This window comes from Sarcophilus harrisii, chromosome 1 (genome assembly GCF_902635505.1).
Source record: "Sarcophilus harrisii chromosome 1, mSarHar1.11, whole genome shotgun sequence".
NCBI lineage: Eukaryota > Metazoa > Chordata > Mammalia > Dasyuromorphia > Dasyuridae > Sarcophilus > Sarcophilus harrisii.
In genome coordinates this window covers 143,108,945-143,132,383 of record NC_045426.1, presented here as the reverse complement: position 1 = coordinate 143,132,383, position 23,439 = coordinate 143,108,945, and the positions used below count along the sequence as shown (strand labels likewise).

At 34.5% G+C, this 23,439-nt stretch overlaps 1 protein-coding gene across 1 annotated transcript in view; it reads left to right on the top strand.

Annotated features, from left to right (window-relative positions):
- Nucleotides 1-23,439, top strand: part of ARL15 (ADP ribosylation factor like GTPase 15) — a 496,737-nt gene that overhangs the window by 143,074 nt on the left and 330,224 nt on the right. Inside the window, 3 exon segments of the mRNA XM_023495746.2 lie at nucleotides 4,146-4,210; nucleotides 4,212-4,239; nucleotides 21,183-21,327. Of these exon segments, the coding sequence (XP_023351514.1) occupies nucleotides 4,146-4,210; nucleotides 4,212-4,239; nucleotides 21,183-21,327 (238 nt within the window).

The following is a 23,439-nucleotide window of genomic DNA, read 5'->3' as shown; positions in this document are numbered from 1 at the left end:
TTTTCAGTTGAAATAGGGAAATTTGAGGAAGGGTAGATAGAGGTGAGCAGCTAGGTGGTACAGTGTATAAAGTGCCAGGCACTTGAAGTCAGGACAACTTGACGTTAAATCTGGCCTCAGACTCTCACTGGCTATTTGATCTTGGGAAAGTCACTTGACCCTGTTTACTTTAGACTCCCCATTTGTAAAATAAGCTGCAGAGGGAAATGACAAACTACTCCAGTATCTTTACCAAGAAAAGCCCAAATGGGGTCATGAAGGAGCCAGATGCAACTGAAAAATTACTCAAGAATAAGATATAGGGGATAAAAATAATATGTTGTTTTATGGTCATGTTGAGTTTGGCATGCTTTGGTACGCCCAGTTGAAGAGACTCAATAGAAAGTTTATAATGTGGAACTGACTGGATTTCAGGAGCTGTGGAACTAGATTTGTCCCAGAATGTAGTAAGCAACCTCTTGGAGGACAAGGACTATCACATTTATCTATTTGTATCATCAGCAAATAGCATAGGCACTTTCAGTAAGTGCTCAGTTATTGATTGTGTTGATTTGAGTCATTTGAATAAAGACAGTTGAACTCTTGGGAACTGATAATATCAAGAAAAGAGACCTTGAAAGTTTAGAGAGAGAAGAAAGACTAAAGAAAGAACAGTGAGAGGAAATCTAAGATTTGGAGATGAAGAAACAATGATGTCATGCAGCAAAAGAACTTGAAAGAAATAGATTGCTTGGATAAAAAAATAGGAGGGAATATTGTTCTGAAAATTCAGGAGGCTTATGTAGTCTGCAATGAATAGTGCTGTAGAGAGGGCAAAGAGAATGAGAACTGAACAATTCAGTAGTTGAGCAACTTCATCCAGCCTTGGTGGTTGGCTATAATCTCACCTCCCAGGAAGCTCAGGGAGACCTGAGCCACAGTGAAATATGCTGAATTCATGGCTGCCTTAAGTTCAGCATTAGGATGGGTTAAGCTCCTATCAAACATAGAGGAGAGCAGAGTTCTTTTGTCAGTGGAATTGGGCTGTGAATAATCCCCATACTTTCAGCATGGGTGAGATAGATCTTGGAGAGGAGGGAATGTATAATTGGGAAAAGTAGGAGAGAGGAGAACATGGAAAAGAGATTTTATTATTGGAGAGAGTACTTTACAGTTTCTGTTCAGTTTTGTTTAGTTGGAGACATACCTAAAATCTTTATAATACATAGAAAGGACATCCTGATAAGTCTTACTATTCAGTTTTAAAATGGCTTATTAAAGGCAATGGAAAGATTATATTATTAATATCAAATTTAAGAATTTGTTAAAACAAACTGCAAACAGTGACAGTTTTCCTTATCGTAAAATAAGGGGTTAAGAACTAGATGAATTTTTGAGTTCTAAATTTTTGTCATTTATTATGTTTAATAATATCATTAGAGGATATGAAAGAACAAAAAAATGAATCTTCTGAGTCAATGATGTTGGCAAACTCAACTTTACAGATTTAGTAGTCACTGAAAGTAATTATGCAATAAATGTTGACACTTGTCTTATATCCATGTTTTGTCTTCCTATTTTTATTGGATTGACTTTGTCAGGAATTATGTTTGGGTAAATTTTACTTCATATTTTTATATATTTTACACAACTGCTGTCTTGGTAGAGGACTTTAGTTTCTCTTTATGGGGATATCACAGAACCTGAATTGGAAGAGTCTTTTGATACCATATGATCCAACATGTACATGGGCAAGAATATTTTCTCCAGTATCTCTGATAAATATCATTAGACTTTTGTTTGAAGACGTCTTGTTATAACTGTTATGAGCCCAAGACATTAAATAATAGCAATGGCCTCTTGATGCTCAGAAGGACTGTCAGTTGTGAAGAAAACAAAAGGGGAAATTATAACTCTTTGTCATAGCCAATGGTCCTCCCAGACTTAATTGGCCAAGGGGACTAAGGCTCAAGCAGTGGGGTTTTCCCTGGTGGTTTCAGGCATTCTTTTCATCAAGGACATCAAAAGAGGTTTGTTCACTTGGAGCCTGGGACTCTTCAGAACTGGTATATATCTCAGTGTCAGGAGACACCTCATTCTATCCTTCTCACCACATATGTTTTTGAGTGGAGATGAGGGAAGTCAAATCTACTCAACTAAATGCTGTGTCCTTGTTGAGTATTCTCTTCCTAAGTTTGGGCTAACTAAACTTCCTTTTGTTAAATGTTGAAAACCTCTCAGATTCTCATTCCATTCCAATATTGAATTGGAATAATATCCAATTGCCTGGTCATTCCTGTCCTATGATACTGAAGATAGCATAATGCGAAGGGAGAGAAATTTCTTTCTCTTCTCTTCCCCTCCCTCTCAGTTCCAAATATATTTTGAAGAATCCCTGACATACTCAACAAATAAGGGGAAAAAAAATTTTTTTTGGTTGTTGCTTTTTGTCTTTTAACACACGCAACTTAGACTCTAGCATATTCATATTGTTTGGAAGTAAGAATAACTTGTAGATATGTATATCTGTATGCATGTATACATGTAGACATATATAATTATATATGCATGCATGTATTTAGTGCATATAATAATGCAAATAGTAATGTATTATTGTAATCTAGGTCAGCAGTCTCTTTTTTTTGAACAAACATATTAAAATATGCATATATTTACTTATTTATAAATTTCATGGCTATTAAGTTTAAAATTATGTCATGTTTTCTCCCCATCTCTACCCTCAAAGTTGGTTTAAATATTAAAATTTACCTGGTCATATAGATGTACTACTTTTTCACATTTTGATATTTGTATAAAAATGGGAAATAAAAGAAATGTGGTAAAAATGAAACTATTTGTTCCTAAAGTGAATAGAGAGTTGATTGGATTTGAGTAAGAGAGTGATGTGGTCACAGTTGCACTCTTCAGCTTTTAGTTTTATGGAAAGGAGTAAGAATTGAACCACAAGGAAGACTGATTAGAATGCTCTTGTAGTATTCCTGATTAGAAGTGATGAAGTTGGTGGCTGCCATGGACAAGAGACGGGAGAGATGTGAGCAATATCTTAGAGGCAGAAACAACAAAATCTGGCATCTGTTCGAGTATGTGAGTGAGGGAGTTAGGTATCTAGCATGACAGAGGTTGTGAACCTAGGTGAATGAAAGAATAGTAATGCCTTTTGCCAATCATAGGAAGTTTGGAAGAGGGTTATTTATTTGGGGAGAAAGAATGAATCTGCCATTAAGATCACAACAGATCTGTGCCTGTTTATTCTATACAAGTCAATGTTTCCCCACCCAGAATGAAAAGGTGGAAGTAGGACTCCACTTAACTGCTCTGATGGGCTAATTCCACTTTTATTCGAATGCTTGCTGTAGCCATGCAGTGATGTTGGGGCACAGAAAATGCCTTTGGGATTAGGAAAGTGCTAATGATACTTGTTCACTTGCTACTTTGGGGACCTTCTTAGTGGGTGCGTTATAACTGCCTTGAGCTGTTAATGTCTAATTCAGAAATGGGGAAGTTGAAAGCTTCCGCAGCAGAGGGATGGAGCTGAAGAAGAGACTTATATTGCAGGATAAGAATATATGTTGTTGGGTCACAGGTAAGTCCCTGTAATTGGCTGTTAGGTTTAACATGGGATTCAGTCTACCTTTCCAGCTTTTCATTGTCAGGTTATAGTTCTTTACAGGGGTCATGACCTCTATTTGGGAAGGTAAGGAATCTCAAGCATGCCTCAGCCTTACTGTAAAGTAACTACCTTGGAACTTCGCATGGATAGTCTAAAGAGGTCTTTTCATGGACATTGTACAACAAAAATGTTTGGAGAAAAAAGAATAGGTTATAACAATTCACATTTATTTAGCACTTCATTTTATACAGATCTTTCTTCACTATAATCCAAAGATATAGAGCTCTGAATAAGGAAGGACTAGATAAATAAACTTATATAATCAATCTACCTCATATGGGAAAATATCAAGTTTTGATGCTTCTGGTGTTTCAAAAGATATCAGAATTTAAAAATACAAATCTAAATGGAATAAAGTATGTAGCCCTTCTGGGTGTTCTCTCTCCCTTAATACGCTCCCACCGCAACTTACCTTTTTTTCCCCATTTTAAAACTTTTTAACTAGATGAGATTTAAAAGATTTTTTTTACTTTAGGTGACTAGAATATATCCAGCTGAAAACCATCAACCATTTAGACTACATGCTTCATTTGAATTGTGTTTCTGGATATGAATCAAGTATGAAAACTGTGAGTTTCATAACTTTCTCTTGGTTTCATAAATATTCTAGGGCCGCTAGCACTTCTCTTGATCTTCCCTCATCATCAAACTATATCTTCCCTTATTCCCCCGAAAAAACTTTATAGAGCTTAAGTTTTCATTATTAGGTTCTGTTAATCTTATAATTGTGAGGAACCAAGATTAAGTGCTTCTATCCTCATAACTTTTTTCCCCCCATATCTCATATCCTTCTAATTTACTCTTTCTCTAAACATAAAGGATTTCAGAAATGCTGTTGATAAAATGGGAAATCTGTATCATCTCTCATTTATTTTGTCTCTTTGAAAAATTATAAGATTTTCTCACTTGAACTATGGTTTCTAGACTATTGAGAATAGCTAAAAATATTGAGACTGTAATGGGAGGAAATAATAGTGAGTTGTATCCCATTCTTTAGTATCTCTTTTCACAATTAATTCCCTGGAAGGAATGATTTTTCAAATACCAAGATGGAGAAATAGTAGCATTCCTTTTTTAGTTCTCAGATCATGTTTGGAAAAACCTACTATCCAGGTGTCTGTATTTATTTCTGATTAATTCTGATAACTTCTTCCCAATTTATCTCTTTTATTTTTGTTTAATGCAACCTAGTGTTTCATTATATTCATGTAAATTTCATGCTTCTTGAGTAGGCCCCTAGGATGAACTTTTTGGGGAAGATATTGACAACAACCAAACAGAATGGGCAGAGATGAATGGGGTGGTGATCTTTATCATACTGAGTATTGAGTTGGCTTTATAACCAATAGAGCCATAATTATTGTAGTGGAAGTGTAGAAAATCAGTAATTAAATTATTGATAAAAACTGTAATGTTTTAAACTCTGTCTCCTCTTATTGTAAGATTTGTATATGTGGATAATTACTACCCTCCCCACCACTTTTTTCTTCTTATTGTAGTTTGCTATGGGTTCTGGAGAAGTGACTATATTTGTGGGCTTGAGTTCCTTATTTAACTAGGAATGCTTGTTTCTAATTTTGTATTTAAATTAATTATGGGAGCCTACTTTAGCATTTTCTAATAAATAACAGAAAATCCAGTATCTTAAAAATGGCTGTTATAATAAGGTATAATATATTTGTTATTTTCTTCCTTTCCTTCAATTTTGTACTGTATGTGTTAAGATTGAGATAGCACTTCTTTTAAATGGAAAAAGGGAAGGCATAGTATAATTTATTATTCTTTTTAAGTTCCTTTTTCTGCCTTATAGTTGGGATTTAATTTTTAACAATTAATCATGCAGTTCTAAAGTAGAAAATCAGTATATCTGAAAGATTAAATAGGAAAATATAATCCTTTTAAAATGATTTAAAATATGGAACATATGCCATGAAAACTTTAGCATCTTTTCTTTAATGGAAGAGAAAAAACAAAAGCACTTAGAAATCTTCCTTTCCTTTCCTTTCAAAAAAAAAAACAAAAGCAAATATAATGTAAAGAGCAATAGATTTGACTTGGGAAGACAGTTTCCTATCCTAGCTTTGTGGCTTATTGTTTATATATAACCTGTGACTTAACCTTTTTGGGCCTCAGTCTCCTCATTTGTAAAAAAGAGAGATTGGACTTGATGACATCTAAACTCCCAGTTAGAAATATGGGAAAATACCATAATTCTAAATATTTCCCTATTGTAATATGATGCTAAATTTGGTATAGCATCAAACTAATACTGACCTGTTTCTATAGGAAATAACCCTGAAAATGCTCATGCTTGATTCTGTGCTTTAGGTCAAAGATTCATGGTTTCATTCACTGACTAGAAGAAATTTAACAGCAACTAAAAAAGAAATGGTATTTTATCAACTGAAGATAAATTGTTAGAATGACATCACAGGAAAATATTATAATGACTTAAGAATATAGGTTTTATTCTAAATGGAATACTCTCACAATGCAAGCTATGGGAATAAAATAATTTTTAAATGATGACAAAATATCTTATGTCTTTTTGAACTTTAGTGTGGAAGGAATCTTTTGTAGATCTTGACCTCATCAAATATGGGGCATCAGCCTTCATAGTAAGTAGATTTTAGGTATTTGAAATACTAATTACAAATACTGATGAACTCCTGGATGTGGAGCAGGTCAGTTACTATTCTTCCCTTTGAAATGGCAAGTTACTCCAGTATGTTTGTTAAGAAAGTCCCAAAATGGCATCATGCAGTCAGACATGACTGAAAAACAACACAGTAAATTTCATTATATTCATGCAGTACTATTTATTGAGCAGTTTCTTAGTTGATAAGAATGTATTTGTTATCAATCATTGTTGCCATCAAAAATTGATATTATAAATATTTTGGTGTCTATGGAGACTTTTATTTATTTTTAGTGGGCAGTTAGTTGGTGTAGTCAATAAAATGTAATAAATGTGCATTCAGAAAGGTCTGAGCATAACACTTATTAATTGTGTAGTTTTGGGCAAGTTATCTAAACCTTGCTATGCCTCAGTTTCCTCATATATAAAATTATGGTAATTAAATATTACTCTGTCTCACATGTTTGATGAGATGAAATGAGATTTTGTGAATCCTGTATCCAATTATGCTGTTAAGTCAGTCATGAACATATATATGTATTTATTTGTTGCTTCACTTTCCCCCACATTTCCAGTGTGGGATTGTGTGTGTGTGTGTGTGTGTGTGTAAATTGTATGGTTTTGGTTTTGATGTCATTTATACTGTTATAGTTAAAGTTTTACTCTTAAGTACAAAAGTACTGAAAGTAGAGTGATTTTCAATAATGAAATGACTAATCACTAACTTTTTGCAGACTTATTCTGAGTCTCTATGGTCAGAGAAGCATATGTTATTGATTTAGTATTTTAAAAATAAATTAAACAAATTGTTATACATGATCAACCTAATTTTTTTCTTTCAAAGGTACTAAATATACAACAGATACAAATATGTATAACCGAAGATACAGTTTCGAAACTTTTCAATTTTTTTTTTTTTTTTTTTGCCGTGTTTTTGTAAGGCTGAGAAATTGATTGCTAAGTAAGAACATATCTCATTTGAATCAGTTAATCAAAGATGTAACCCACGCCTGGACATCTATATTCATTGAAGGCATTTAAACCAGGTAGAAGGGGAAATTTGTTTGGATTGATTCAGGAGTTTGGTCAAGTATGGACATAAAGTTAAAGGAGATTTGCCCTTTTATATATTTAGAATATCACATAATTCACTTTTAATTTTTTTAGTGTGTGCTAATTTAAAGTTTAGAACTCATTTTATTGATAAGTATTTTACTTGATATTGAGGTAATTGTTGAAGTACAGGTTTAAGCATTTCAGACAGTCAGGTAGATGAACATACATACTCATAAGTAGTCTCTTGCTTATTTATTTGTCTTCTTTCAATGTTCTTTACCATCTGTCAGAATGAGATATAATTTCAAGAAAAATCATTAATGAGATCATTTGAATTTGTGAGTGAAAAAGGGAAAAATAATGAAACAACTCAGAAGTCTCAGAGACTTCCATATTAATATTGTTTTCTCAGTATATTTGTTTTTAGTTTTGTTTTTCTCCTCATTTCTCTGGTTTATATACTTATATTCAGGAAATCTGGAAAAATAGGCATTCCCATCTCCCATCTGGAGATCCTTAACCCATTTACATGATGTGCACAATATTACAGAAGATTTCTTTTTTAAGATAAATGAAACCTGATACTTCTGAATGAAGTCTCTTTTCCCCAATAGAACTTAGGCTTCTTTAGGGCATTGATTGTTTCATTCATTTTTCTTACTACTAGTAGTGTCTAGCATTGTATCTTGCATGCAGAGAGTATTTAATAAATGCATATTGAATTCCCTGAAGTAGAATTTGTCCCAGATATATATATATATATATATAAATCTCCAGAGGCACTTAGAGCATAGGAAGTGAGAGCTCCTCTACTCTTTTGTTGTAATGTCAGCACTGGGTTTGGGTGGTCTAAGTTACTTTCAGCTCTTAGCCTCCTGCATACTATATGGCGTGTGCAAAATGATATTCATAAGTCATCCAAGGCCTTATCAATCTTGGTCTAAAGTGAAAGTTCTCTATTTGCAGTTCTCTGTTTCTACCAGTAGGTGTCTCTGGCTGTTTTCTCAATCTGTTGGAGTTTCTTTTGCAGTTCCCTTTTGCTCCCACCAGGGGGACTTTAGGTGTTAGTCTTTAGACCTCTCTTTTGTTCAGAGAATGCAAACAAATTCACCTGAATACTTGAGAAAATAAATCATTAACTGGCTGCTTTGTGTAGGCTTCTCTATGTAGGGAATATAAGTTGCCCGACCATTTTTATCTGGCTGGAGATGAGTGCTAAGTTCTAAGGGCCTAGGCTATCTCATTTTGTGCTAGCTAGTATAACTGGACCTAGGACTTCTTATATAAACAATTTCTTTTCTGTATGATTTCTGGCCATCTCTGGCCACGTGGCCCTTTGCCCCACTGCAGGATTTTCTGTTCTTTCTTAACATCAGAACTTAATCTCTGTCTTTCTTGTCTCCTTCCCATAACCTTAAATTGAAGGTTCAGATATAGTGTTGACAAATCCAACCAAGGGGCAAAAGCGCAATCAAGAGAATGATTCCTTGACCAATTCAGGAGCTGAGTGGGGTCCCTTCTGACACATCCAAAATTACTTGAACTATCTACTATTAGCTATTAATCCACATGCATGACTGATTTAAAAGAAAGGACACAGTCTCTCATACATGCTCAGATTCTGCTGTTCAAAGTAGTCCAGAAAGTAACTTTAAAATGTTTCAATTTCTCCAATTACTAGATTTTTGAAGTATCTTTTCAAACTTAATTGGGTTGTTGCATTATCTTGCTGTGCCCCCTCTACTTTTTTTTTCATAACCAATAATCGACCCTGCAGTCTGTCTGATATTTGCATTGATGGATGAAACAGTACAAAATTGAGTGGACTCTATAACTTTTCACTACTAAACCATAATAAATACTTGCTTTTGTCAGCAATGAAAGCAAAATAATTTGAGGACTTACAGGGATTAGATTGAGAATAGAGGATGCTTTTTTTTTTTAAAGCCCTTGAATATTACAGATAATTTATATCCAAGGAAAGATTATTTAAATCTTAACATTAAGCAGATGTATTTAAAAGTTACTTCAAATAATGTTCATGAAGAATTGCAGTATATGTTATAATGTAGAATAGCAGCTATGGCTTGTGACCTCTCCATTTGATAGAGTTGAGGAAAATTAAAGGGTCCATAGGTAGTTATATATTTTCAACATTATTACCGGAAGTTCTAACAAAGTACCCTTGGTCTCAATTGAGGGCAGTATTTTATATGCTTTACTCAATTAATTCATGGAAAATAGAAGCAAAAACACAAAAAAGCCCAACATTTATGGAACATGTGAGATGCTAATGGCTTCCCCAAAGAGTCATTAGCCATCTCCCAAATTATTTTTGAGGATTTTTTTTTTAATAAGGAAAATACCTTACTTTATTGAAAAGGGGAACCTATGGAATGACTCAACCCATATCGAGCTATCTTTGTGGAGTTTAAGGACATTTTTTTTTTTTTGGAGGGATATCCAGATTTTTGTACCAAAAAATGTGGTATAAGATTTTCTTTTTTTTCAAAAACAAAGGAAGAAAGGAAATTAACATTTCAAGATGAACTTTCTATACCAGGAAGAGAATCTTTATTTCTGTCTTCTCTTTCCTCAAAGGTATCATCAGATGCCAGGACTTTTCACTTGGTTCCTTTCCTGGAGAATCCTAGCTGCTGTTGTAATTTGCCCCAAAGAATCCATAGACTGAGTTAAGCACTCTGCTTATATACAGATCATTAAGGAATCATTGATAAGGGGATGTCGAGGGTGTTTGAGGAGTTCTCTCCTCCTCTTTTCTGTTTAAAAAGATAAGCCTATAAAATTGCTTGGTGAAAATTTGGTCCAGAATAACAACATGTATTTTTCTTTTTAAAGTTTTAAAAATAAGTTCAATAGAAAAAAGATCATGGTCCATATTTTTATTTCTAGCTTAGTTTGTTACTTAGTTACTTAGTTTCTTACAAAATAGTAGTAGAAAATACCGAGTCTGAAAAGGATTTAGTTTAATCTTTCATTTGTGGTATGTGTATGTGGGGGGTATGTATGTTTCTTTGGACATGGTAGCATTTATGAAATTTAAGGCCCTGTGGAATAATGCCTAGTATGATTATAATAGAAAACACTCATTTTGTACTGTCTCTGCCTGGGGAGTATACTTTTAATACTCCTGGTTTTTATTTATTCCCTTGATAGACCCTAAGATTTTGGGAATGAACAAAATAAGAAATGGGCCATTCTATTGTTCTTATATGGAATTTTGGGTTGATAAACATAATTGTATTGAATGAGACCCACTCAAACCTAATAATCTTAAGCCTAACCCAATTTGGTTTTTTCATTAAGGGAATGTATAAGAGTCTAATAATGCTTTGGTTCAGGGATGACTAATGTATAGATTGAGAGCCACGTGGGTCCCGAGTTTGGTTCAGTACCGCTTCCTCAATTGAAAGTTTCACATGTATGACCCTCTGCAAAGCAGTGAGGCCACAGTGTATGGCAGCTAAGCATGAAATCCCCTGCTTCTGTTTGTTTCTTTTGTTGCCACGAGTTAATAGGGACAGAGACAGAAGACGGCCCCAGAACAAAGCAGAAATAATGGAGTATTTCACCCCAAAAAGGAATGTGGGTTGAAAAATACAATGGGCAAGGCACAGAAAGACTCTGTGGCCTGAGGCAATGCAAAGCATTGGCCAGAGAACAGCATACTAACTTTATAGAACCCTTGTGGTCCAGAGTCTCAGTTTGAGATCTCTGCATAACCCACATGGCAAAAAAGGTTTCCATGTATTCTGTAGACACAAGTTATTGTTTTCTCTCACTAGGGTTTTAAAGGAGTTAGATTTTTTAAACTTAAAAAGTAGACTGATTTGAGGAAAAGCTTATTATAAGACATTGAGTATCATAGATGCTCTTTTAAGTAGTTCATTTCATTATTCTATTTCTTATTTCTGTTACTTTAGGTCCTGTTTGAAATTTGTATCTTTTGTAAATATTGTGTAGATGCATTTAGATGGGTACTGACTGGTGAATTGAATGCATTTTTAAAAAGTAAACAGATCTGACAAAGAATAACATTATAAGTGAATTATTATTTTAAACCTTGAGCCTTAGGCAGGGATAGAACATTTCTTTGATGAACAGTTAATGGTCCAAACAGCTGTGATTTCTTCAATTTCCCTACCTGTGACCATTCTGCTTCATAAAACTTCTTAATAACCTCACCTGAGATGCCATCTTAAAATATTTTTACTGACACAAATGTCTGCTATTTTCATAAGCAATGATCACATGCTATAATGTGTATCTGTTATATCAAAAAATCATCACTGTTTATATTTTGACAAATGCAAGTCTGCTTTGAGATAGAAATTATTTTAATTTTATTGTGAATCAGGCATCATTTCACCATTTTTGCATTTTGTTCAATTAAGAAAATTAATTTAAAAAGTCTCAATTTTTACAGATGGACCAAAACAAGTCAAGATTATACCCACAATTACTAACTTGATAGCCCATTGAATTTAACTCTTACATTGTACTTGACCTTTCTTTCCTAAAAGTTTGGGAGGAAAGTAGGATGAGTACTGGAATAAGGAATTCTTGGAAAGGATAGAATCTTAAAAAGACTGTGTGAGTGGGGCTGGATTGTTTGGAAACAGAAGCAATTTCTTAATTATTCACTTAGAGGATATAATGTTTGGGTGTAGCTGCTTCCCCAGTTCTTCTCTCCCTCTCCTCTTGCTTTTTATTCCCTTTTTTCCTAAACCAAGTGATAGTCAAGAATTCACTTTTTTTTTAATGGTTTCAAGTGGGGCAGGTTCTGTAGAAGCTTCTGCCTATTGGTAGTGAGAGAAGAGAGTAGGATTGCTCACATATATGGCTAACCCTAATGACAAAAATCATTATTATTCATTTGTCCCTGAAAGACTATATCTTGGTAATTACTAGATGTCTTATTATTACTATTATACCACTACATTTAACAAATATTGTACAATAAGCATTCCTCTGGGGAGGAAGATAGTAAATAAAATGATAAAATTTACATTTAACAGTGGCTAAATTACAGAGTAGATAATTTAAGTTATATTGAAGTTACATGATTAAATTGTAGTCCTTTAACCATCAAAATTGACCTATTTAATATATTAATTATTTGAGTATAATGGAAGGCTTTCTTTAAATAATTTTTTCAGATGTGTTTTGATTATCAAGATATATCTATTTACCCTCTTACACACATCTGAGAACATAAGGAAAACAGTACTCATTATAAACATGTATAGCCATTTAAGAGAATTTCTATATTGGTCATGTTAAAAGTTTTTTTCTTTTGTCTCACATATTCTAAATCCTTCAACTTTCTATCAGGAAATGGCTAGCATATTTCATCCTCCATTCCCTGGTACCCTTGTTGGTCATTATGCTGATAAGAATTCAGCATAAAAATATTCCATTATATTAATGAATTATAACTTTTCCATTCATTCCCCAATTTATGAGCATTCCTTCAAATTCCCATCCTTTACTACCTCAAAAAGAATTATAAATATTTTTGTACATCCTTGGAGTGTTAAAATTAATTTAATTTAATAATTTAATGAACATTAATTTAAGATTAATCTTCCCCCTCCCCCCCAGTCTACTCTCCTAATTTCCCTCTCCCTACTCCCTTTTCCTTCCCATTTTTTTATTGACTAAAATGTATTTCTGTACCCAACTGTGTGTGTATTTCTTCCTTCTTTTGACCAGTTTATATAAGGCTGAGACTTAAATAAGTTAGCCACTCTTCCCTCCTTATTCCCTTCTACTTGTTTGAATAGGTGTCTACTAGAACATTGATTATATAATTTTCCCTAACTTTTACTTCTCCAAGATTTATTTCCCTATCTTTCCATTCTTTTCTTAAGATTAACAGATTAAGAGAGCTATTCCTAAATCTTTTCTAATTAGATTCTTTACATGAACCCTGTTGAGGATAGGATTCATAAGTTTTGCACAATCATCTCCCCATATTTTAATGGAATCAGTTTATCCCTGTTTAAACCTTTTATCATTGTTCATTCATATTTATCATTTTTATGTTTTTCTTTACTCCTCTATATTTAAGAGTTTTTATGCAGCTCTTCTCTTTTTATCAGAAATGTTTGCAAATCCTCTGTTTTAAGACCTGTTTTCCTCTTCTAGCATTGTAAGCAATTTTGCTGGATATGATATTCTTGCCTATAACCCCATGTAATTTGTTTTCTGGAATACCATTCCAAGTTCTCCTTTCCTTATAAATGGTAACTACTAAATAATAAGTCATCCTTAACTTTTGCTCCTTGGTTCTTGATTTCATTCATTTCTGCTACTTGCAGTATTATTTTTTATTTTTTTCTTTGTCTTGGCTGGAAGGTTTTATTTTGAAGTTTCTTTCAGAAAGTGAATAGTGAATTCCTTCTATTCCAACTTTTCTTTGGTTCTAAGAGATTGGGTTTCCTTTTAAGACCTCTTGAAATATGATGTCTAGGCTCTCTCTCTTTTTCCTTAAGTTATGGAATTCAGATAGTCCAGGGATTCTTAAATTTTTTTCCCTCAATCTGTTTTCCAGGACACTTTTTTTCCCCACTATAAGATGCCCTATACTTTCTTTTTCACCCTTCCACTGTTTGATTTTAATATTTCTTGTTTCTTCATGTAGTCCACATTTATTTGGTCCATTTTATTTTTCCAGTAGTTTGTTACTTACGCAGTTTTGTTTTTTGTTTTTTTTTGCCTTGGAGCCTTGCTGTTGATTTCCTTTCCAGTTTTTTCTTTTGTAACTCTCATTTTTAAACCCATTTTTTTCCATTCAAGAATTTTGGATTTAGTTATAAATTTTCAAAAAATCTTTTTAAAACTCTTGCTTCATCTTCTCTCCATTGAATTTGTGTCCAAGCTGTGTTAAGGTATTGCTTGTAGATGTTTTGGAGCCATTCTCTTCTGCATTTATATTTTGAGATTATTGTGATCATATTATCTCATAATGATGGAGTTCCTTTTTTATTTTCCCATTCTTCCAGCCTATTTCAACAGTCCTTGAGAAATGTTTAGACTAATCCTCTTGCTGCTTTCTAGGGGGTATTGAGTATTGTGTTGTGTGAGTATCTCAGAAACAAACTAGGGACTTGAAAGCTTTCAGTGATCTTTAAAATATTCTTATCCAAAGCAAAGTCTGATTATCCATGACTTCCCTCTCTCTCTTCATTCTCTTCATCTTCCTCCTCCCCACTTCCAGCCCCCCTGCAAATTCCTGACTTGAGTTTGGGTCTGTGCAGTAGTAGTAATGTCAGCCTTTATCAGCCAACTGGAAAACTTTTTTGGTTCAGTCTGGCAGAATTGTAGACTCCCCTTTGGTCAGAGATTCCTTCCTTGGTTATTTTCCTGTAGGAAAAATATTTCCTAGAATTTGGAAATGATGTCCTATTGTATGCCGGAGTCTGAGCCACATGCTGCTGCTGCAGCTGCTGCTGCTACTACTACTGTTTTGAACTTCCTCCTTTCTTGGTTTACTGTCTAGGACCTTTCTTATTGGTTAGCTCCACACCATTTTCACTCTACTCCACTCCCCTTCTGTCTTTATTCTTTTGTTCCCTCCACTTTCCTTCTCACTTTATCCTAAATATGAGCTATAATCCTGTGCAGATTCCTTTCTTTCTCTGCCATGAATCTGTGACCCAGGACCGGGGAGTGGGTTACAAAGCTGCCAGTTGGCACCTTTTCCATTAGGGTGAATCATGGAGATTCAGACATAACTTAAATGACTAAAAAACAGCAAAAGGTGGCACAATCATTAGAATGCCAGACTTGAAGTCAAGAAAACTCCTGTTTGTGAGTTAAAAAAAATCTCTCCGCAGATACTCAGTAGATGTATGTATGATCCTGAGTAAGTCATTTAACCCTATAAATTGACCCTAATGTCTGAATTTGTAAAATGAGCTGGAGAAAGAAATGGCAAACCACTCCAGTATCTTTGCCAAGAAAATGCCAAATGGGGTTTATGAAGAGTTGAAGATGACTGAAATGACTCAACAACAACAAATTATTAGAACAATAATACTCTAAAAGTTAATTCTTGGCATTGAGAACACATTTGCTGCTTTGCAGCTGATACTTATTCTCCATCTTCCACATAATAGCCCCTTAGAAACTTGAATAAAACTTACCACATCTCTAATGAGTCTTCTCAAAATTAAGCATCCCTTTTCCTCTTAAATGCCCTTCATTTGCCAGGGTCTCAAGGCCCTACAGCATCTCAGGTGCTGTCCTCTGGCTCCTTGGCTCATTTCTTTCTAAACTTTGGTTTACTCTTCTACAAATAGTTAGATCAAGCTCATCAGTGATCTCTTAATTATCAAATCATATGGTCTTTAACAAATCCTTCTTTTTCTTGAACTCATTAGCATTCCAAATTATTGAACATCTTTTCTTTGATACTTTTTCTTCTGGTTCTCCTATAAGTGTAATTATTGTTTTTAAAAATACAAGTTAAATGGAGAGGTAATCAATCACATAAAATTTAATTTCTGTAAACTCCTATTAGGACAAGAACTTTGCTAGGCAGAAGTAATGGACAGTTTCCCTGACAAATAGATTATACTTAAAGCATGAAGACAAAGTAATCCTTAGAGACCAAGTAGAGAAATAGGAATCCTTTAAGGAAAACTTCTTGAAGTTCAGAATTGGACAAATTGGGTCTAATATTCTACAATATGTTAGGAAGAAGATTGGGCAAAACTTTGTGTATGTTGCCTGAAGTAAATGCTTTAAGTAATAGCTTATACTAAATTTATTGAACAGAGAGGGCAAGGAAACAAAGTGTAAATTAGGGGAATCCAGGGATATCACTTATTTGAAGTTTCAAAAATGTCAACAAGATTATGTAAATAAGGTTTTAAAAAAGAAAGGAAATCTATATTATCTATAACCTGATATTACCACATTTAAACATGGGGTTTATGAGAAAGTCAGAAAACATTGACCTTTCCTTGTATATAGTTTCATGCTATATCTTTAGCTGTAATTCTCTGTGTAATTTTGAGGCCCAGTATTCAGGGAAGACATGTTAGAACTGACAGTGTCTTAAGAAGAAAAACAATCGAAGGGAATAGCTGTATAAGGACTTCTGAAAATTGGACTCTTGAGACAGGATCAAAGTCTAATCCTAGCTAGAAGGACACAGACTTCCACAAGGCCGGAACTAGGGGCCCTTAGAGTGGGTGAACAAACTCTGGATGAAAATAACATGCTGGGGGCCTGGATTCCATTTCTTGTGGCAGCTGTGTAATAAAGAGAGATTTCCTGGGTTCAAACCCTGCACTCCTGGAACCAGATGAACCTAAGAAGGTGTGGAGAAAGCTTCCATTAGTCTTTTCCTTGTCGTTCTATGAAAAATTTATAGATCTTGTAAGTCTGTTCTAACCAATTAGAGATTGGATTTATTCTGTGGTGTGAGTTAAGTAACAACAGACTTCTTACATGCTTCTCCTCCTGGGGGTTCTGGATGCTAACAGAAGCTTGAGGTAGCTTCCCCCCCTCCTTCTTTGACCATTGACTCTCATGAGTCATTCAGGGGCTTAACAACCCTCTCATTATTTCAACCTTGTTAAGTTGCAGAAAGCTAAGGGTGGTGAGAAAAGCAACTTAGTTGTATCACCAAAGCTGGCAGTAGTACTGAGGAAAGCAGAGGGCTCAGAGGAATAAGAGTAGAGGGCATGAACCCTGAACATAAAAAGGGGCCCTCAAAGCTCCATTCACAATCTGTGGAGTAGTGACTCTTATTATCTGAAATTCTCCACCCTGCCAGCTGCTACATTGAAAATTGACCTTAAAGGAAAAACTGCTAACTTATCATTCATTCCATAACTGGGGCAAAGATGGCAAATAGGCTTGTAGTGAATTGTCCTTGGAAGTGGGCTTGAGGAAAGCAGTGCAAGTATTCCCTTGTTCTGTTTAGCTTCTCTGGGTTAAAATCAGGGGTAAGTCTCAATCTTATCCTCTTAAGCAGTTGCTAGGTTTTAATTTAACTCTGATCAGTAGTATCAAATTACATTTGATGTGCTCTTCACAATTTACAAAAGCATTTCCACATTCATTTTCTTGTTTTATTCTCAAGATCAGAGCTCGGCTTGGTGCCTGACACACAATAGGCATTTATTAAATGCTTATTAATTTTTAGTTCAAATTGTATTGTCTCTTCAGAGGAGGAAACTGAATCTAAGGTGTATGAAGTGTCTTGTTCACATCACGTAACTAATTTAAGTGGAGCTGATTTTTGAATTAAGAGCTTTCTGAATTTGTGGTCAAGATTCTTTAACACTACTCATTGTCTATTACTGTCTGTTACTGTGTTGATTCAAAACTTTTTCATGAAATATTATGTAAGGTTATGCTATCCTAATAAGTAGGAGGTCAAGAGAAGGGGTGAAAAAAGACTATGAGCAAGGTGCTGAAGTATTTGAGAAAGGAAATAGAGAAGAGAGAGACAAAGAAGGGAGACAGACAGATATTTACATAGTTTAGTGGAATGAGTACTGGATCTGGATTCCAGAAGACCTGCTTTCAAATTCAGTTACAGACACTTATTAGCTGTGTGACTTTAATCTCTTTTTCTTTAATCTCTGTTTCAGTTTTCTCATTTGTCAAAAGATGATTACCTACTTATTATAGTGAGCATCATTTGAGAGAATATTTGTAAAACTTAAAGCTCTTTATAAATGCTAGCTAGCAATTAGCTGGAGGCCAGTTACATTGACAAGAATCTGAAGGAAGTAATGATGAAATGTCCCTCAAAGGAGAGTGAGCTTCTAGGATAATGGCAATAGAATGATAGTCAAGAAAGGTCAAGGGGAGGAAGAGGCAGGATAAATCTTCATTTTGTTCCAGCTGTGATATGAGAATAGGAATAACTCATATTGAATGAAACATCAATTCTTTAGCATCTTTTATAATCTGGGTCCACCCAACTTTCTCTATATAATTTTATATTCCCCTGTGGCAAACTCTTAACAAAGCATCTAGTTGTCCTCCAATAGTCCATTTCCCTGTTCTAGGTATTTCCAAAAGTTGCCTCTTCCTCCTATCTCTGGAATGCACTCCTTTTTTTTCCAAAACCATTTTTATCATTGTGTAGTAATGCTTTGTATGTAGTTGGTATGGGATTATAGAATCATAAATCTAGAGATGGAAGGGACTTCAGAATCTAATCTAACCATTTTTAAGTTACAGTTAAGGAAACTAAATATCAGGATTATTAAGTAATTTGGCTTCTACTGCTGCTGTTACTGTTGATATTGCCACTATTGCTACTGTGACTCTACTGTTACTACTATTACTGCTCTTGTTGTTACTGATGATATTATTACTGTTACTGCTATTGCTATTGCTGTTGCTACAACTGTTACTGTTGTTGAGACTAGTATTGCTGCTATTTTTATTGTTGCTGCTATTACTATTATTGTTGCCAGTACTACTACTACTATTACTGTTGTCAGTACTATTACTGCTGCTACTACTACTACTATTACTACTGTTGCTGCTATTGTTACTGTTATTGTTGTTGCTGCTATTGCTGCTGGTAATATTTCTATTGTTACTATTGCTATCTCTGTTGTTAATACAGTAACATAGATAGTAGAGTCAGAGGCAGAATTTGAATGAAGTTTCTTTTTACTATGTAACCCAGAATTTTTTTTATTACACTGTGCTGCCTCCACTTAATACTTTTGTTGAATTAAATTGAAATAAGGAAACTTTAAAGCCTGGGACAGGCCTCTTTTAAAATGTTTTCTCTGATTGTGCTTATATTTTATGAAATATATTTTATTTATATCATTACTAAGGAGCAAAAAATAAAAACTCACCAGCCAGCAAAAACTAAAACCAAATCCCTTGAGTGTGAAGTAGATTCCTAAATATGCTTTTATTATGAACAACAATTCAGGTATTTCACTTCCTGTATAACTGGATAGATTTGCCTGTCTTCTTTAAAATTATAAATCCTTTTAAGTTATAGCATGAGATCTGATCTTGACCGTTGTTTTGTGAATATATATTCTAGGAATACTTACTGATAGATATATTTATTTAGAGGTATTTTTATTTCAAAGTGCTGATAGCCTAAGATTGATTAGGAGATAAAAGTTTGAGACATTCCTTCTTTGTGGATTCATGTGTATTCTGAAAAAAAAAATGCAAATTTTAATTAGGCAAAATCAATGTGGACTTTTGCAGTTAAAATTTTGTGATATTAAATTGAATGTGATATTTTCCTTTAAGAAAATAATTTCAAAGTCTTTTGCCCAGAAGCGGCATTATTTTTCATGTTTGTAAAAAATGTAAAAGTGAAGGGTCTTTAGGTAATGGTTAAAAAAATCATGGCAAGTATCAAAGTTCAACTAAAACTTCCCATTTGAGTTATATTAATTTGTGCCATTAGACAAATAAAGAAAAATGAAATTCTATGTATTTTTGTGCCTTTCGATTATTGAATAATCATGCCAATAGTTAGCCCCATCAAAATGTACTAGTCACTCAACAAGCATGTAGTTACTGTTTAGTATTTAATATCTACCAGGATAGTATTTACTATCCTGTCCTAAGTGCTGGGGATATAAAAAAGGGCAAAAAACATGGTCTTGCCTTCAGGGAGTTCTCAGATTTTTATAGAATATGACATGCAAACAACTTTTTTTTTTTAAACTTACACCCCCAAATCAAGCAGTTGTTGTTCAGGTGTTTCAATTTTCTGAATCTCCATGACTCCATCTGGGGTTTTCTTGGCAAAGATGCTGTAATAGTTTGCCATTTCTTTCTCTAGCTCATTTTACAGATGAGGAACTGAAGCAAACCAGGTTAAGTAGACTTGCCCAGAATCACACAGTTAGTGTCTAAGACTGGATTTGAACTGAAGATGAAACTTCCTGATTCTGAGCTCAGTGCTCTATCTACTGCACTATTTAGCTGTCCTGAAACAGGCAAAAAAGGAGGGGGCTAACTTTTATAGTTCCATACTGGGTAACCCATATGAGTGAATATTGCTTTGGCCCTTACATGGTCCTCTAATTGGAAGGCTAATTCGTACCAAAGAATCTGTTCCAGTTGAAGTTATTTTCATACTCATGGATATAATGATACAATCCAGCTGATCTTAGGACTCTCCTAATTTCTCTGAAAAAGGTCTAGGGTGTTTTATTTGGCCCAGCATGGAACTTTTGGAGATATACTCAAATTAAGTGATACATTCTTGTATAGCCACTTAGTTCTCTGGTTGTTCTATGGCTTGGAATTAATTTGGGACTGATTTACTCTTCCTTGGTTTTGTCTCTGTGTAAACTGTCTTGACCCGATTGGATGTGAATTTTTGTGATCTTTGAGAAAGCAGAAACAGTGTCATTTTCAGTGTGGATTCATGTTTAGCAAAAAGGAAATAGTGTCAGATGACATATGTCATCTGTATGATATGTTAGTGTCCAGCTCTTCATTATCCCATTTGAGATTTTCCTGGCTGTGATACTGAAATGGCTTTCCATATCCTTCTTTATAGTAGGTGAGGAAACTGAGGCAAACAGGGTTAAGCAACTTTTCCAGGATTACTCACTTAGTAAGGGTCTAAGGCCAGATTTGAACTCAGGTCTTCCTGAATCTAGGCACAGTGAGAGCACGTGCCACTCAGCCTCTGTGACTTAAAACAGATTCTATAAAATTGGCTTATTCAGTGACATAGAATAGAAGAGATATACTCAGTTATGTAGAATGCCGTATTATTTTATTGCTATAGACTTTGAAAGACATGTCTTTTTTCTCTCTTCTCAGTGTTTTAGAGCACTTTGCTGCAAGGGACCCCCTCCTCCACGACCAGAGTATGATTTAGTCTGCATAGGCCTCTCGGGTGCTGGAAAAACCAGTATGTTGTCGAAGCTATGTGGTGAGAGCCCGGAGAATGTCGTGTCTACAACAGGTAGAGTTCTACAGTCACACTGCTTTTTCTTTTGTTTTCTCCCTAGATTACTTATATGCTTTATATGGTCTTCATTTATATTATTAAATCAATGTATTCAACAGAGTTAAATTTCTACATTCAGTTTTATTTGGCCTAATGATTGTATAGCTACTTTGACAAAATCAAATTTAGAAAAAGTGAAGTTTTATAATAGTCCTGAAACTATTAGTTAACCATACGTCTTTAGTTAAATGAGTTTATATTCAAATCTAATGAGCATCATTAGGCAGCTAGGTGGCAATATGGATAGAGCACAAGGTCTACGATTCATCTTCTTAAATTCAAATTTGCCTCAGACATTTCCTAGTTGTGTGACTCTAGGTAAGTCACTTAATCTACTTTACCCTTAGTTTGTTCCTCTGTCAAATAAGCTGGAGAAGAAAATGGCAAACCTCTCCAGTATCTTGGCCAAGAAAATCCCAAATAGAGTTATGGAGACTCAGGCATGACTGAACAACAAATAAGAATTATTGTCTCATGAAATTGATTGTCCCAATCAAACTTATTTAACATTTGAGATCATACAGTGTAGACTTGGCAATGCCATTGATACATTCTGGAAGATTAAGACAAAATGGGAAAAGACCTAGCAAATGTTTTTTCTTCTTCTTTCTATTCCTCAGAAAATGTTTAGATCTTAGCAGAGGTACTGTAAGCTTAGATCTAAGCCAACATGGGCAACATACCCCATACATACTCTCTAGTTGTTTGTGGTGACTGGAGAGACTGCAGCACAAAAAAAGAGCAAGGAAGACAGGGAAGAAGAGCCTTGAGTCCTTTGAGTACTAGCTGTACCATTTATTTGAGCTATAAAGTAACTCTGAACCTTCCTGAGCCATTTTTCTGTCTTTAAAAGAGAGAATATTTCACAAATTCCTTTTCTTTCCTTAAGACGTCAAATGTGCTACCACATCTCTTTGTTTCAAAAAAAGATTTGACTTCTTATTTTACAGAGAAGATAATAGACATCAGCTCAGTTCCTAATTTTTGGTCCTTTCCATCTCAAAAATCTCTTTACATTTACATTTTTATGCTTCCCCTCCTATGAGCCACTCTTAGAGGATGAGCTAAAAGTATCTCCTGGCCTAACCTAAGCATTTCACTTTCACTTCTTATCTCATTCCCTCCTTTCTCTTTTGGGAAATTGTCTCAATGGCCAGTCTCTCTCTTTTATTAGCTTTTTTCCTCTGTTGTTTTCAAAAGTGTCTAGTTTTTGTTTTTGTTTTATTTTGTACAAAGAGAGTAAGTATGTCTCTGTGGCCTTGCTCTTACTCCTTTTTCCTTGTCTTGTTCGTGGGCATATTATTAAGGGTAAGCCAAGAAAAAAGATAAGAACAGGACTCTGGCTCTCTTTATCTGTCTCTTTTTCCTTGTCTTTCTTCTCATTCCTTTTGCTCTCTCCTTCTCTATTTCTTCCTTATCTTTCTCCCTTCTCCTCCCTTCCCTCCTTCTTTCCTTTTCTCTCCCTTTCACTCCCTCCCCCTCAATTAATATTTGGCTGTTTTTCCTGGCCCTTTATTACATATATATTTATTAAAGCTTTTTATTTAAAAAGCATATGCATGGGTAATTTTTCCAACGTTGACCCTTGCATAACCTTTTGTTGAAAATTTTCCCCTTCTTGCCCTCACTCTCTCCCCATCTGTCAGGTAGTCCAATACATCTTAAATATGTGTAAATACATGTTAGATCCAATATGTGTATATATTTATACACTTATCTTGTTGTGCAAGAAAAATCAGATCAAGAAGGAAGAGAAAGAAAGACTGAGGAAAAAACCCCCCAACAAAATGCAAGCAAATAATAACAGAGCTATGTTGTGTTCCACACTCTGTTCCCATGGTTCTCTCTCTAGGTATAGGTGGTTCTCTTCATCACTACACAAGTGGAATTGGTTTAAATCATTGCAATATTACATATAATTTTTATTGCATCATGATACATTTACTATTTCTGCCTTTCTGCATTTGATTTTTGAGGCTTTTATACCCTAATACACAGTTACTTTTTGTGTAGGTTCCATGTGCCATCAAGAAGAAAATATATTCCTTTCTGTCTCCATTCAATTTT